At 42.7% G+C, this 17610-nt stretch overlaps 1 protein-coding gene across 1 annotated transcript in view; it reads left to right on the top strand.

Annotated features, from left to right (window-relative positions):
- Nucleotides 1-17610, top strand: part of nol10 (nucleolar protein 10) — a 95793-nt gene that overhangs the window by 27717 nt on the left and 50466 nt on the right. Inside the window, exons 8-13 of the mRNA XM_060934685.1 lie at nucleotides 1721-1781; nucleotides 1877-1962; nucleotides 4347-4425; nucleotides 4779-4928; nucleotides 5023-5089; nucleotides 10909-10961. Of these exons, the coding sequence (XP_060790668.1) occupies nucleotides 1721-1781; nucleotides 1877-1962; nucleotides 4347-4425; nucleotides 4779-4928; nucleotides 5023-5089; nucleotides 10909-10961 (496 nt within the window). The remainder of the gene's footprint in view (nucleotides 1-1720; nucleotides 1782-1876; nucleotides 1963-4346; nucleotides 4426-4778; nucleotides 4929-5022; nucleotides 5090-10908; nucleotides 10962-17610) is intronic.

Raw genomic sequence — 17610 nt, 5'->3', positions numbered from 1 at the left:
GCCCGAAGATCACGGGCACCCAGTATGGTTTTCCGGCCTTGACCCTTACGTACAGAGATTCTTCCAGATTCTCTGAATCTTTTGATGATATTATGCACTGTAGATGATGATATGTTCAAACTCTTTGCAATTTTACACTGTCGAACTCCTTTCTGATATTGCTCCACTATTTGTCGGCGCAGAATTAGGGGGATTGGTGATCCTCTTCCCATCTTTACTTCTGAGAGCCGCTGCCACTCCAAGATGCTCTTTTTATACCCAGTCATGTTAATGACCTATTGCCAATTGACCTAATGAGTTACAATTTGGTTCTCCAGCTGTTCCTTTTTTGTACCTTTAACTTTTCCAGCCTCTTATTGCCCCTGTCCCAACTTTTTTGAGATGTGTTGCTGTCATGAAATTTCAAAATGTCTCACTTTCAACATTTGATATGTTGTCTACGTTCTATTGTGAATACAATATCAGTTTTTGAGATTTGTAAATTATTGCATTGCGTTTTTATTTGCAATTTGTACTTTGTCCCATCTTTTTTGGAATCGGGGTTGTACTTTTAATACTTCAGTATTTTTAAAAGCAAGTGCTTCAGTACCTTAATTTAAGTAAAAATTTGACTGTACAACTTTCACTTGTATCGGAGTAACATTTGACCAGTGGGATCTGTACTTTGACTTAAATGAGAACTGAAGTCATTTTTAAACTTGCTTTATTTCTTAATTAGCATGTTATTCAATTACGTTTTCGGTTTTAGTAACCTTATATTGTGACTCGTCTTGGCAACTAATTGCAATTAAATATTATACTTATCGGCCTATTCGGTTTTTAGCCGTGTTGAATTTAGTTCGTTTGGTCCACGGCAGGCGTCGCTTATCCGCGCGATCTTCACGAGACTTGTGCGAGACTTCGAAATGTGAAGTGTCAGCCAGGTGTCAGCGCCGCCATTTTGAAAACTGTTTTCCAAACGAAATATTGCACAAAAACGAGTTTAAATGACGATTCCTGCCTACTTTTTTCAAACTTTCCTGATTGCTATCAAAACAAACAAAACTTCCGGCTTGATTACATCCGCATTCGAAAGAGGGCGCGCGCGTCTTTTGACGACGTTGGCAGATGTTGGTCATTTTGATTTCCGCTGTACGTTTTACTTCCGTCCTACGATGTCTCGCACAGGTCTCAGCGAATCTCGTTTACGGCCATTGCTTTGACATATGGACTGATATATTACAGAGCATATTTCAAACACTCATAACTTGCTATAGCAGCGACAAAATAGCGATCAAAAATGCATTCCGATATTTAATAAAATGAGAAATAGAATTTTGATGATAAAAAAAAAAATTGCCTTCAGTTCTCCTTTAAGTAATGAACTTGGGTACTTTGTCCACCTCTAGCTGTATAGTCTGGTGTGTGTGTGTGTGTGTGTGTGTGTGTGTGTGTGTGTGTGTGTTATATTGATTGACATTGCATTGACTCTTACGCATTTGTTTGTCTTGTCGCTCACATTTTCATATTGAATTTAGCAGCGTGATTTTAGAGGAGCTATATTTCATTTCTAACATACTTGCTGTCATTGATTAAAGGATTGACCCAGGATTTAATAGTTCACTTTTCTTCACTTGCAGTTCAATGCCTGTAAATTTACGCATGCTTTTTCTTCCTCTGATTTTTATAATACCTAATTATGTTTTGTATTTTGTGCCTGAATGCACTTCTCTCTAAATAGGGAGATCAACGTATGTGACATCAACCCTGTTCATCATTTATTCGCTGCTGGGACTGTAGAGGTTGGTGTTGTACTTGTGTCTGAAGTGTTATTGTATCTATTTGCTCTAGATTATGACTTGTTTTCTGAGTGTACACATTGTGTTGCTGCGTATAGGGGAAAGTGGAATGCTGGGACCCACGTGTGCGCAGTCGAGTGGGCATCCTGGACTGCGCTCTCAGCAGCATCACAGAGGGAACTGAGTAAGCTCGAATTTTGACACCATATCCTCATGATCTCAAGCTCATGTCTGCACTTGGCTGTGTGTAAAATTTTACGGTTTGATTCTCATCCAGTTGGTTCTGCCTCAGTTGCTATTTTGGTGAACAAAACTAAACACTCCTTTGATGATGATGGGAGAGGTAACGAATGAAAATGCTTGGCACCACATTGGTATTTTCATGCCCATGCTGTTTTTCTGAATTTAGGCAAAGGCTTAATCGAGTCAAGTTTATTTGTATCGCACTTTTAACAACAGAAATTGTCGCTAAGCAGCTTTACAGAAAATTAAAGACTTTAAACATGAGCTAATTTTATCCCTAAATCACGCAAACAGTATTTAAGATGAAAAAACAGAAATCTGGAGTGTGCATAGGTATTTACCCCCTTTTCATATGAAACCCCTAAATAAGAGCTGGTCCAACCAATTCACTTCTTCATAGGTCGCATAATTAATTGATTAAGCTCCACCTGTGTGCAATCAAAGTGTCACATGATCTGTCACATGATGTCTGTATAAATCAACCTGTTCTGGAAGGACCCTGATTCTGCAACACTATTAAACAAACATGAAAACCAAGGAGCCTCCAAACAGGTCAGAGACAAAGTTATGGAGAAGTATAGATCAGGGTTGGGTTATAAAAAATATCCCCAACTTTGAATATCCCACGGAGCACCATTAAATCCATTATAGCAAAATGGGAAGAATATGGCACCACTACAAACCTGACAAGAGAAGGCCGCCCACCAAAACTCACAGACCGGGCAAGGAGGGCATTAATCAGAGATGCAACAAAGACACCAAAGATAACACTGAAGGAGCTGCAAAGATCCACAGCGGAGATGGGAGTATCTGTCCATAGGAACACTTTAAGCTGTACACTCCATAGAGCCGGGCTTTATGGAAGAGTGGCCAGAAAAGAGCCATTGCTTAAAGTGCCATTCCACCATTGGATGTATTTTTTTGGCATAAAATACAATATATTTTATGACAACATGACTAGACAGAGAAATCTTTTAGCTTCAAAATGATATATCAAACATCATTTTTTGACAACGACAAGTATATTAATTTTGCGACCAAAGTCACCTACCCTTTTAATTTCCGCGCGGTAGTGAAACGTGATGTCATCGGCAGGTTCCCCTTCTTGTGTACCACGTCACGTGTGACGTGGCACAGATTATCAGCAATGGCGGATAGAACGCGATTGTCAGCTTCGGAAAAGAAGCGAAGGAAAATAGCAAGTGATGCCCAAAGGAGACGGTCGATGGTGAATATCGGCACAGCAATCGACAAGTGGAAATCGCGTTCTATCCGCCATTGCTGATAATCTGTGCCACGTCACACGTGACGTGGTACACAAGAAGGGGAGCCTGCCGATGACATCACGTTTCACTACCGCGCAGAAATTAAAAGGGTAGGTGACTTTGGTCGCAAAATTAATATACTTGTCGTTGTCAAAAAATGATGTTTGATATATCATTTTGAAGCTAAAAGATTTCTCTGTCTAGTCATGTTGTCATAAAATATATTGTATTTTATGCCAAAGAATACATCCAATGGTGGAATGGCACTTTAAGAAAACACATTTGGAGTTTGCCCAACAGCATGTGGCAGACTCCCCAAACACATGGAAGAAGATTCTCTGGTCAAATGAAACTAAAATTGAACTTTTTGTCCATCATGTGAAATGCCATGTGTGGTGCAAATCCAACACCCTGGGAACACCATTCCGACAGTGAAGCATGGTGGTGGCAGCATCATGCTGTGGGGATATTTTTCATTTGCAAGGACAGGAAATCTGGTCAGGACTGAAGGAAAGATGGATGGCACTAAATACAGGGCAATTCTGTAGGAAAACCTGTTTGAGTCGGCCAGAGGTTTGAGACTGGGACGAAGGTTCACGTTCCAGCAGGACAATGATCCTAAACATAGTGCTAAAGCTACACTGGAGTGGTTTAAAGGGAAACATTTAAATGTTTTGGAATGGCCTAATCAAAGCCCAGACCTCAATCCAAATGAGAATCTGTGGCATAACTTGAAGGTTGCTGTACACCAACGCAACCCATCTAACTTGAAGGAGTTGAAGCAGTTTTGCCTTGAGGAATTGACAAAAATCCCAGTGGCTAGATGTGCTAAGCTAATAGAGACATACTCCAAGAGACTTGCAGCTACGGTGGCTCTACAAAGTATTGACTTTGTGAAACTGTTAATTTTTTTCATATATTACACCTTTGTACCCCTGGATCCTGCAACTGATCACACTATATTGTAACATACAACAGGTTCTAACACTTATTTTATTTTAATTAATTAATTTATTAATGTATTTATTTATTTAATGTGTGTTGTGTTTTTGCTTTCCAGAGTGGAGAGCTTGCCATCAGTCAGTGCACTCAAATTTAACGGTTCCCTGGGTATGGCTGTGGGCACGACTACAGGACAGGTTGGTTACTACTCGCACTAAATAGGCTTTATTGTAAGAAATTATGTGTTCCAAGTCCGAGCGTGTTCATGAGAAGATCAATCGGTCATGTTCGTGTCAAGCCGTCAAAGCTCACATGGTGTTACCTTACCTTGGATACCTTGGATCGGCTTCGAGCTTGATCACTCAGGCCAGGCATATCTCATATCTCCACTTTCAATTCCCAAGGTAGCAGCTGTTAAAGGAGAACTGAAGTCATTTTTAAACTTGCTCTATTTCTTAATTAGCGTGCTATTCAATTACGTTTTCAGTTTGTGTCCTTGTCCCAACATGAGAAGGTTCTCAAGACCCAGTTGGTCCCTTTGCCTCTGCAGGTTTTGTTGTATGACCTGCGTTCGTCTCGTCCCCTGCTTGTGAAAGACCATTATTACGGCCTGCCCATCCACACTCTCCATTTCCATAAGCAGATGGATCTGGTGATTTCTGCAGACTCGAAGATCATCAAGATGTGGCACAGCAACAACGTAAGCACAACACCCCCGATTTCAAGATCAATACCCATATACCATATAACCTAACTGCAGACATGTCCAAAACAAAACTACGACTTCATTTCAGGGTAAGGTGTTTTCCTCCATCGAGCCACCGGCCAACATCAACGATGTGTGTGTTTACCCTGAATCAGGTGAGTACCTTCATCTTATCATCCGTCTGTACTGAGGTTGTTTGAATTGCCTGATCACAGGTAAACGTTACCTTCCTTCGTCCCACAGCGACCTTGATGTGAAAAATTTTTTTTCTTATTCTGTGTAGCAACACTAGTCTGTCTGCAAACATTATTCATGGAGAACTAAGAGTCATCCTGCAGAAATGACTTGAAAGAAAACAAAAACCTAAAAATAAACTCCTTTTGCGGATCACGGCAAGTGCCCTGATGTGCCTCCGCATGTTTAAATTAAAAATAAAACTTTATAACAAGTGTTGCCAGGCAAAACAAACCTCGACCGGCAGCACTTATTTTATACCTACATGTTGATAATGGTAATATTTCTCAGTCATCAGCTGTCAGGTTATAGTCCTATGAAAACCCATGACCTTCAGTTTGACCTTTCAGGGTCACTCAATGTCAAAGGTCATGGTGGCAACTGAAAGCCCATATGGGACTTCTTATATGTTGATAACGGTAAACATCTGGCTATCATGAACTGTTTTAAAGTGACAGCCCTTTGAAAATCAATGACCTTCAGTTTGACGGTTCAAGCTCACTTAAAGGTCATGGTACCAAATGAAAGCCCATATGGCACTTTCTGTAAGTTGATGGGGTAAATATCCGTCTACCATCAACCGCTTTCAAGTAACAGCCCTCTGAAATTCCATGACCTTGAGTTTGACCTTTCAAGGTCAGAGATCATGGTGCCAAATGAAAGGCCATATGGGAGTTCCTGTATGCTCATAATAGTAAACATTGTCTATTGGCAACCGTTTTCGAGTTATAATGGAAAATGTTATTTTGATCGAAAGGTTGACCTTTCTGGTGACCTTGACCTTCACTTTGACCCGATTACCCCCAAAATTTAATCAGGTAATCTACAGACCATTGCCAACCTACCCCGAAAATTTGAAGTCAATCGGTGCAACCGTCTAGACGCTGGATTGTTAAAAGATGCACACAAACAAACCGCACTGATTACAAAACCCTGCCCCGTTTACTCCGTTGCGAGCGCGGTAATAATTTATCCGTTTTAAGTTATGACGTTGCTAAAAAGGTGCTTAAAGAAACGCAGCCATTTGCACTGAAACCGGATATCGGCCCGTGACGTAACTGGATCACTAGTGCACCGTTTGCTTTATTAATACACAGCCATCAAATAAAGACTTCTAATTCTTAAAAAAAAAAAATCCCCAAGCACTGGAGTGTGGTGCGCTCTCTCTCTCTCTCTCTCTCTCTCTCTCTCTCTCTCTCCCCTTTCTCTCAATCTCTCTCCTCAATCTCTCCTCTCTTTCTCTCCTCTCTCTCCTCAATCTCTCTTCTCTCTCCCTCCTCTCCTCTCTCTGTCCTCTCTCTTCTCCTCAATCTCTCTCTCCTCTCTCTATTGCTCTCCCCCTCAATCTCTCTCCTCTCTCTCTCTCTCTCTCTCTCTCTCTCTCTCTCTCTCTCTCTCTCCTTAATCTCCTCTCTCTTCTCCTCAATCTCTCTCTTCTCTCTCCTCTCTCTCCCCCTTAATCTCCTCTCTTCTCCTCAATCTCTCTCTTCTCTCTCCCTCTTCTCTCTCTCCTCTCTCTATTGCTCTCCCCCTCAATCTCTCTCTCCCCTTAATCTCCTCTCTTCTCCTCAATCTCTCTCTTCTCTCTCTCCTCTCTATCTCTCCCCCTCAATCTCTCTTCTCTCTCCTCTCTCCCTTAATCTCCTCTCTCTTCTCTCTCTCTCTCTATTGCTCTCCCCCTCAATCTCTCTCTCCCCTTAATCTCCTCTCTCCCCCTTAATCTCCTCTCTCTTCTCCTCAGTCTCTCTTCTCTCTCCTCTCTCTCTCCCTTAATCTCCTCTCTCTTCTCAATCTCTCTCTTCTCTCTCCCTCCTCTCTTCTCTCTCTCTATTGCTCTCCCCCTCAATCTCTCTCTTCTCTCTCTCCTCTCTCTTCTCTCTCTCCCCTTAATCTCCTCTCTCTCCTCCTTAATCTTCTCTCTCTTCTCTCTCCCTCCTCTCTATTGCTCTCCCCCTCAATCTCTCTTTCTCTCTCTTTTCTCCTCAGTCTCTCTCTCTCTCTCTCTCTCTCTCTTCTCCTCAATCTCTCTCTCTTTCTCTCTCCCTCTCTCTCTCCGTGTGTGTGTGTTCACTGCTTCAGATGGGAAAGAGAATTTCACTGTGCTGTAGTGTATATGTGACCAAATAAAGGCTTCTAATTCTAAAAACCAAATCAGAAATGTTCTGTAAACACGTGAATTTTACTGGCAAAAAAAATACAGGAATCAACAAACTTGACTTTTATGAAGTCTGAATCTCACCGACACAGAAACTAGTAAACAATCCTATTATCATAACAACGTACTTTTTGCTGTCTAAAAGGATTTATTTTCTCAGTGTTTTAAAAACAAAGGCATGTAATTTAAAGCTGTACTGCCTTCCAGATGTTTCAAGTGTAGGCCATAAAAAGAATTTTCCCCGACATCCAGTTATTTTTGTTTCGTGGACCGAAAGTTACTGAATTCAAATTACAGACTTCCAATTTTATTACCTTTTTAACAGAACTATTAATGAATTTCAAGCCACGTGGCCCTAAATTCTCCGCTATTTTTTCTGGCTTGACCATGACCTAATTGTAGTATCATGCATCACGTGGTGAGCTTTCCCCGTTCACACAAGGCAAATTTAAAACAGGAGAGAAAAATGGAGGATGTGAATGAAACGTGAAAGACCAACTACAGTAACGGAAAGCGAGAAGAAAAGGCGTTATGTTATACTTGACCATGACCCAATTCAAGATACTACATCATGCGTCACGTGGTGGGCTTTCCCTGTTCATGCAAGGCATTGTGGGATACAAATGTGAAACACGGAAGACGCGAGTGCGCGAATGAAACGTGAAAGACCGACTTCAGTAATGGAAAGCGAGAAGAAGAAAAGACGTTTTGTTATATGCGAAGGAAAGGAAACGCAGGACCAAACTAATAAATCTCGGCGCTCAGCGAGCACCTCGGTGTGATCAGCTGTTCGTTTAGCAACAGAATGATGGAACTGTTAGTACACGCTCAAAGGTAAACCTGTAGATGGCAGTAATGCAACACTGTGGATGTTTAGATGGGCAGTTGCGCCAGTGTAACTTTGTTCCGGGAACGATTTGTTCCAGTGCAAGTGCCCTTGTAAACACAGTTAGCAGGGCTGTGAAAAATCCGTGGATCCACGGAATTCCGCGAATTTGGCCGCCAAAAATATTTTAGTAAATCATCTAATTTTGCAATAAAAATTGGGGGGGGGGGTGGTAGGTTTCTTTTGCGACAATGACAGACCGGTTTACGGCATTTGCGCCATGCTTACAAACCACGGCACGAATCTTGTGCTCTTTAAACACGCTTTCGATATCAACGGTTTTGAAAAGGAGAATTTCGCGGTATGTCCGCGTCACGGAGGGACATCGTTCAGAGGGAGGACGGTGAGACCAACGATGTCAAAAACATTTGCCAAGGAAAACGGCATCAAAAATCCATGGAATTGGCGATGGCTGGAGTTTAAAGTCGGTAGTGAATGAGCACATACGGAAGATAAAAGAACCGGGGAAAGCTTTCTTGTGCCGTCAGGATGTGAAGTACGGTTCTGGTGGAAGAATACGTTTGGTTGACCATGTTGAAGGAAAAAAAAACATGCGGAATTGGTGAAATTGACGCTGTTGAACTATAGATTACCAGGTAGACCATCTTGTTCACATTTATATATTCAATTTATTATAATAATAATAATAATAAACAGTTCAAATTAAATGGCATGGTTGAGAAAATATTTGCTTTCAGGAGATGCTTCAAATCTATCAATATACACAAAATCTGTTCAGCTCCTGGGGGACTGCTCCCCCCAGACCCCCTGCTAAAATTGTTTCCTCGGATTTTGTCATTTCTATTTCACAGCCCTGAGTTTAAGATGGCAGTGCCAGGGACATTGTGTTTTGTTTGGGTTTTTTTCCCTTTTAAATTAGAATCTGTACACGGTTTTTATACAGATATAAATATGAACACGTGAACACTCGAACATGTCTCCTCTTGCATGGATATTATCGGAGTTTAATTTTTGGGGGGTTTTGTTTGATTTTAAGAAATAAGTTAAACTCGTGAAAGTTTTAAACTAGAATTGCACATCTTTTAAGAAGAATTCTAAGGACAGGATTCTCACACACACACACACACACACACACACACACCCATTAGCCTACTTGTTTGGAGTTACATAATTTAACTTGGCGTAAGTGTCCAGACCTGTTCATAGCAATTGCATTTTTAAAACACGTTAAACAGGGAGTCTTCATGGCTAACTAACTTGTATCATGTAGAAATATCACAGGGTTCTAACAAGACCAAAAGATCAGTGTAGTGGCACCAGTCATAACGGCCGGGGGTTCTCATGGGTTCTACATGCTCGGAGGTGCATTTCCTGGCACTTGCAGGCCTCCCTGAAAGAAAGAAAACACAACTTTATTCATCACACACTTGTGAAATTCCTCTCTGCATTTAAGCAGGGAACACACACACGTGCACACGTGAGCAATGAGCACACACACCCATACCCAGAGCAGTGGGCAGCCATGTTAACGGGCAGCAGTTAGGGGTTAGGTGCCTCGCTCAAGGGCACCTCAGCCCAAGGCCCTCCCATATTAATCTAACTGCATGTCTTTGAACTGTGGGGGAAACCGGAGCACCCGGAGGAAACACTGGGAGAACATGCAGACTGCGCACAGAAAGGCCACCGCCGGCCGCTGGGATTGAACCCAGAACCTTCTTGCTGTGAGGCGACCGTGCTAACCATTTCCACCACTGTACCGCCCCAACCTAAAGTTTTTTTTTTTTTTGATTGAAGACTTCATCTCATCATCTCTAGCCGCTTTATCCTGTTCTGCAGGGTCGCAGGCAAGCTGGAGCCTATCCCAGCTGACTACGGGCGAAAGGCGGGGTACACCCTGGACAAGTCGCCAGGTCATCACAGGGCTGACACATAGACACAGACAACCATTCACACTCACATTCACACCTACGGTCAATTTAGTCACCAGTTAACCTAACCTGCATGTCTTTGGTCTGTGGGGGGAAACCGGAGCACCCGGAGGAAACCCACGCGGGCACGGGGAGAACATGCAAACTCCACACAGAAAGGCCCTCGCGGGCCACGGGGCTCGAACCCGGACCTTCTTGCTGTGAGGCGACAGCGCTAACCACTACACCACCGTGCCGCCCTGATTGAAGACTTATTAATATTCAACTATATGGAATAAGAATAAAACAACCAGTTGATGTTCACCAAGTGTCAGCTTTATTTTCAGCTTCAGCCATTCAATTACAATACATGACCCTCCAGATCTAACTCGGGGACTGGGACGTATTGCGTGCATGGCATGTAAGCGCCTCTTAACACAGATGGCACTTTACCGTGAATACAGCATAAGGAAGGAGGTAAACTGGACTAGCATGATCAGTGACTATCTCCACGCAGAATGAATCAGGCAGCTACGCACTGGGCGCTTACGTGGACGGGGAGTGGAGTATGTCCGAATGTAGAACATTCGCCCGGTGGTGCGCCGTCACTGCTACGTGGGGATAACGAGAAAATTAAACAAAAGACCACATTTTCAAGATTGACAAGTCTTTTTGCTAGTGTAGCAGCAACTTTTACAATATTGTGGGCATAGCAGTAAGGAAAGATTGCGTATCAGCCCGATATGCTGAAAAGGCCGAGTTAGAACCCTGTATCATATGTCTTGTCTTGCGACCTGTAGATCAAACCATGTCCTTTTCTCCATTTCACAGGTATGCTCTTCACTGCTAATGAAGACCCCAAAATGAATACTTTCTATATTCCTGTAAGTAACTCCAGTTTTACTGTTGTTCAAATCTTGTGTGTTGGTTCAGAATGAAGTTTAAAGTGGATGTAGTGCCTGACTGTAATGCTTTAAAATGAATATATATATCATTAGCAACAACCCAAATGAATTAATAAAGCAGGGGGAAAAATAATATTAAATGAGAACTGAAGTCATTTTTAAACTTGCTTTATTTCTTAATTAACGTGTTATTCAATTATGTTTTCGGTTTTAGTAACCTTATATCGTGACTCGTATTGGTAACTAATTGCAATTAAACATTTAGGTTTTTTTTTCTTTTTTTTTAATCAGACATCTAGTTTTTAGGTTTGTTTACCTGACATGTTTCGACGTACGACTGTCGTCTTCCTCAGGTGGGGTTTACATTAGACCGTATCAGCGGCTCATCAGATTAACGTTTTTAAAACGATTAGTGTGCACACAGCAACACCAATACACGATTTGCGTGCACACAGCAACGCCAATACACGGATACGCTCGGCTCCGCAGGCATCCTGCGCTCCAAATCACTCCGCCCTGAACAGCGAGTGCCCTCTGGAGGGTGCGCACTCCGGCCCTGCGCAGCTCACAGAGCGCGCGAGTGAAGTGCACGAGCAGTGATTCGGGACTGAGCCGCTGTGTGTGAGATCCCAGCGCATATCACTTACCACTTGCAAGTGGAAGGATGGCAAGCCTAAAGACCATCATAACTACACAATGGGCAGTATTTGCATCAGTATTTGCAGTATTTTCATACTTTTATACTCTTTAATGAAAGGTGATACAAGGCGGAAGTCCGCGCCATTTTTCAGCAGTCGCGTCACATGACCAACGCCAGCGAATCAGGAAGGTGGATGTCACAGTGACGTTGTCCAATGACGACGCCAGCTAGAGCTCAGCACAGCGTATCCGCGTATTCTGAATGTTTACACAGCACCGGACCAGACACGATCTGGATTGAATACGTGGACCCTGGCGGATTCCCGTTTCCCGGCGTTTCCAGGCGGTTTAATGTAAACGGACAGTGCATCCGCGAAGAAAACGAGACAGATACGGTCTAATGTAAACTTGGCCTCAGAGTGTCACCGGATGTTATTGGTGACGCATCTTTTATCAGCTGATGTTTCCGAAGGCGTGGCCTTCCTGTCTGGTTTGACAGGTCGGTCACACCTTCTACTGTCTGTTCGTCCCCTGCAAGATGGCACTCCAGGTATGGGAGAGCATGTATGCTCCCTCATCCCGGTTGATGGTCCTCGGACTTCGCTTACGGATCTCCATGGCCTCCCTGATCCAGCGCTGATGTTTGTTATCTTCTGTGCGGATGACTCTGGCATTCCCCCAGTCCATAATATGATTTTCCCTTTTGCAATGATCTGTTATAGCTGACTTATAATTTTCCTGTTGTGCCTTTTCTTTTATTGTTCGGGTTTGTCTTGTAGCTGTCTCCTTTTCGCACTCTTTCTTATGTTCATTTTTCCTTGTGTTGAAACTCCTTCCTGTCTCCCCGATGTAAGTTTTATTGCATAATTGGCATGGAATCTCATATATGGTGTTGCATCTGTTGTCCGGATGTGTTCTGTCTTTGGGATGAACCAGGATCTGACGGAGTGTTGTGTGTGTGTGTGTGTGTGTGTGTGTGTGTGTGTGTGTGAGAGAGAGAGAGAGAGAGAGAGAGAGAGAGTGTGTGAGAGTGAGAGCGCGAGTGAGGGAGAGAGAGCGAGTGAGGGTGCGCGCATGCGAGAGAGTGCGCGCGCAAGAGAGAGCGAGAGAGTGCGTGCGCGCGAGAGAGAGAGAGTGCGTGCGCGAGAGAGAGAGTGAGCGAGCGAGTGTGTGTGTGTGTGTGTGTGTGTCAGAGTTGCATGTTGACCATTAAATTGGCTTGAATTTGTTAATCATGAAGTTTTTTCTTGTGTGTTTGCTTGCCATTTTAGTACAATTTTTAAGTCAGAAAACCCCAAAACCCAGGAGCTTCGGGGGGCTTCCCCCCCTTGTCCCCCCACCAGGGTGCTGCCCTGGACCAGCTGGGGGCCTGCGGCCCCCAGACCCCCGGCTAAAATTTTCAGATAATTTCACCAGCCCCAAATCACATCCCTGTGTAATGTTCTAACTACTGATATTTTGTGCATTATGGGGTGTTCGGAAGTCCAGTTTAAATATTGGTCGGTGTGTGTGGGTTTCCTGTGTACTTTTATTTTGATGTCCCCATCTTCTGCGTGTTGTATTTTTAGGTCCAAAAATGCTATTGACTGCTCCGTTTCCTCTTCATGTGTGAATTTTATGTTGCCGGTATTGTCTATGGTGTTGAGATGGTCGGTAAGTTGTTGTGTGTCCCTTCTTCACTTTTTCCAGTATGTCATCCACGTAACGTTTCCAGAGTGTTGGTCTGTATTCTGCCGGTATTGTAGTGAGTGCTTGCTGCTCCAGGTCTTCCATGAAAAAGCCACACATGATGGCTGATAGTGGGTCTCCCATAGCAAAACCTTCCTTTTGTCTGTAAATTGTATTCCTGAACTGAAAGTATGTGGATGCGGCGATGAACTGAAGGAGCTGAGTGATGTCTTGTACAGTGAGGTTTGTGCGTTTCTTGAGCGTCCTATCTGTTTTTAATCTGTCTTGTACTACCTGTATGGTGGCTTCCGTGGGTGTTCTGGTGAAAAGAGATATGACGTCGTGTGAAATGAAAACTTCGTCTTGCTGCATTTTAATGTTTTTTAGTTCTTCTGCCAGTTGTTTTGAGTTTTTGCAGTGTTGGTCTGTGAGTCCTAGTAATGGTTTAATTATTTCGGCGAGTGCTTTTGATAGGTTGTATGTCACTGAACCAATGCTGTCTACTATGGGGCGTAATGGTGTTCCTGGTTTGTGTATCTTTGGTGTGCCGTAAATCCTGGGGATGACGTTGGCTGTGGGTACTAAATGATTGTACGCCTGTTTATCTATTTTATTTTCATCGAGTAGCGGTTTGAGTAGTGCTTTAAGTTTCTTTTTCTTGTCTTCGGTTGGGTCTTTTCTTAATTTCTCAAAGGCGTTGTCACTGAGTAATTCCATCATTTTCTGTTCATATTCATCGGTGTCCATAATAACTGTTGTCCTGCCTTTATCTGCTGGTAGGATTGTGATGTCTTTATTTTTTGATAATGTTCTCATAGCTTTGGCTTCCTGTTTTGTGATGTTACTGGGTGGTGGTTTGGCCGTTTTCGATATACCAGCTATTGCGTTTCTTAGTGCTGCTTTTTGTCCCTGATCCTGTATTTTCTCACATGCTAATTCAGTTGCCAGAATGAATTCATCGTGTGGTATGTTGTTCGGTGTGGCAGCGTAGTTGAGTCCTTTTGCCAATGTACTGCGTTCTGCTTGTGAGAGTTTGTACCTTGATATGTTATGAATCCATTTTTCGTTGATGTGTGCATGCTCCGATTCTGCCTTCTTTTTCTGTGCGATGAGTCTGTCCAGTTTTCGGATTTGTCGGGTTTTTGTCTTGGTGAATTCCTGCTCGTGTATGTCTGCCAAGTGTCCGTGTATTGCTATTTCCATGTCCTTGTTTTGGGGAAACCGGCGTTTGAAAGTTTCCGTCTCCAAATGTAATTCGCTATTGATATTATTGAGTTTGTCAGTTGTGCACCGTATCCGTTCTTTTACCAGAGTCATCCGCACTTTCCTGATCATCTTCTCCGCGTTTCTGGTTGGAATCGGGTTCTTGATATTCAAGCTGTCCGGTACGACTTCTTCATCCCGGCAACGCAGATTGAATCTCAGGTGGTTTCTGTAGCGTGCCCGTTTTCGCGTCAATTTTTCTAGGCGGCGAAACTCCTTGATGCTTTTATCTCCGTAACTTATTCTTAATCTTTCAATTACGTTCATTATGTCATGTATTAAATATAATTAGTTTTTTTCTTTTTTTTTATCAGATGTCTAGTTTTTAGGTTTGTTTACCTGACATGTTTCGACGTACGACTGTCGTCTTCCTCAGCGTGTCACCGGATGTTGTTGGTGACGCATCTTTTATCAGCTGATGTTTCCGAAGGCGTGGCCTTCCTGTCTGGTTTGACAGGTCGGTCACGCCTTCTACTGTCTACAACATCCGGTGACACTCTGAGGAAGACGACAGTCGTACGTCGAAACATGTCAGGTAAACAAACCTAAAAACTAGATGTCTGATAAAAAAAGAAAAAAACTAACTATATTTAATATATGACATAATGAACGTAATCGAAAGATGCAATTAAACATTCTACTTATCGGCCTATTCGGTTTTTAGCCGTGTTGAATTTAGTTCATTTGGTCCACGGCAGGCGTCGCTTATCCGCATGATCTTCACGAGATCTGCTGGTCCATCTTCACTGCTACAGCAAGTTATGAGTGTTTGAAATATGCTGTAATATATCAGTCCATATGTCAAAGCAATGGCTGTAAACGAGATTCGTTGAGACCTGTGCGAGACATCGTTAGACGGGAGTAAAACGTACAGCGGAAATCAAAGCGACCAACATCTGCCAACAGTGTCAAAACACGTGTGCGCCCTCTTTCGAATGCTGATGTAATCAAGCCGGAAGTTTTGTTTGTTTTGATAGCAATCAGGAAAGTTTGAAAAAAGTAGGCAGAAATCGTCATTTAAACTCCTGTTTTTGTGCAATACTTCGTTTGGAAAACAGTTTTCAAAATGGCGGCGCTGACACTTCATGTTTCGAAGTCTCGTGAAGATTGCGCGGATAAGCGACGCCTGCCGTGGACCAAACGAACTAAATTCAACATGGCTAAAAGCCGAATAGGCCGATAAGTATAATATTTAATTGCAATTAGTTGCCAATATGGGTCACGATATAAGGTTACTAAAACCGAAAACGTTATTGAATAACACGTTAATTAAGAAATAAAGCAAGTTTAAACATGACTTCAGTTCTCCTTTAATTTCGTCTCAGTTGTGGAAATTGTGTGGGTCTGGGAGATTGAGAGAGAACCTGAAGCTTGGAGGACAGAGGAGTGCTAACATCATGCGTGAGCAGGTTTTAATCGTAACACACATTCAGGATCAGCACTGATTACTGATGCGGTATTGTTTATGGCTGAAGAACTGCACACAACTTTTAGAACAATAAAGGGTTCTGGAAAGTCAGAAAATGTATAGAATTTTAAGGGAATGGAATTTTTTAATTTATTTTTTATTATTTTTTAAATTATTATTTTTTTATTTATTCTATTTATTTTTATTTTTTGTTTGTGTGTCTGTCTGTTAACAATCCAGCGTCTAGACGGTTGCACCGATTGACTTCAAATTTTCGGAGTAGGTTGACAATGGTCTGTAGATTACCTGATTAAATTTTGGGGGTAATCGGGTCAAAGTGAAGGTCAAGGTCACCAGAAAGGTCAACCTTTCGGTCAGAATAACATTTTCCATTATAACTCGAAAACGGTTGCCGATAGACAGATGTTTACTATTATGAGCATATAGGAACTCCCATATGGCCTTTCATTTGGCACCATGATCTCTGACCTTGAAAGGTCAAGGTCATGGATTTTCAGAGGGCTGTTACTTGAAAGCGGTTGATGGTAGACGGATATTTACCCCATCAACTTACAGAAAGTGCCATATGGGCTTTTATGTGTTGCCAGGCAAAACAAACCTCGACTGGCAGCACTTATTTTATACCTATATGTTGATAATGGTAATATTTCTCAGTCATCAGCTGTCAGGCTATAGACCCTTTTCAGTCACGTGACCTTCGTAAACGCGACCACCATTTTGGACATGTAGCGGACTTCGGCTCGAATTGGTTTGAATGCGAGGAAGGCGACAAACGGAGAACATACAAGAAAAAGGAGCGAGATGCAGAAAACACCTTCGCTATCCAGCGACGTAGGGCATTTACAGGGCGAGCAGAGGGAGAAATAACAACAGTAACGACACATTAGCAACGCCGTACAGAAATAACGGTTTATGGCACAGACCCTTTCGGTTCTCGCTCATCTAGCTGCTACAATGACTGCTTAGACTGCAACAATAATACCTAACACACATTTAAGTATCCGTCGTAAAGACATGAAACTCGTCGAGTGACGAGTGTGTTCATTGATAAACTAACACAATCTAAAAGTAGACATACCATCACACTGCCCTGGCGCTGTGTACAGTTTACCGTCTATGGTTTGTGCACTCGCTATTTGCCATTACTTTCTCCAACAGTTGTTACAGATTACAGGGAACGACCTGGATTTAAGAGACAAATACATGTTCCTCTTGTTTTGAACCCTTATTTGTAGGCAGTGCTTTAATTTGTAAAGTGGGAGGTCCCGGAGCGCAGAGGATGAGCGGCTCCGGTGCGGGAAAAAAGGGGGCGGGGCGCTGCGCTTCTGGGCATGTTTTGTAATAACACTGCAAATTAAGTTCATCTGCAAATATTTTGTGGATGTCGTTTCATGAGAGAAATCACCAACAAGACAGATATCAAAATCAGACATTAACACTAAATAAACTTGCATTTTTTTATTTAATTATTTTTGTTTTTTTTGTTACATAGTCAAAAGAGGTGTCGGATCACCGGATCCAGTGTAAATAGCTGCCGGAGCCAACGCCCGAGGTTCCGGAGCGCGCTCCGGCTTGCTCCCCTCAAATTAAGCGCTGTTTGTAGAACACTGCCTCTGATCTGTCCTACAG

This window comes from Neoarius graeffei, chromosome 11, assembly GCF_027579695.1.
Source record: "Neoarius graeffei isolate fNeoGra1 chromosome 11, fNeoGra1.pri, whole genome shotgun sequence".
NCBI classification, from domain to species: domain Eukaryota; kingdom Metazoa; phylum Chordata; class Actinopteri; order Siluriformes; family Ariidae; genus Neoarius; species Neoarius graeffei.
Note: the sequence above shows the minus strand (reverse complement) of the source record. Positions and strands in the feature narration are given on the sequence as shown.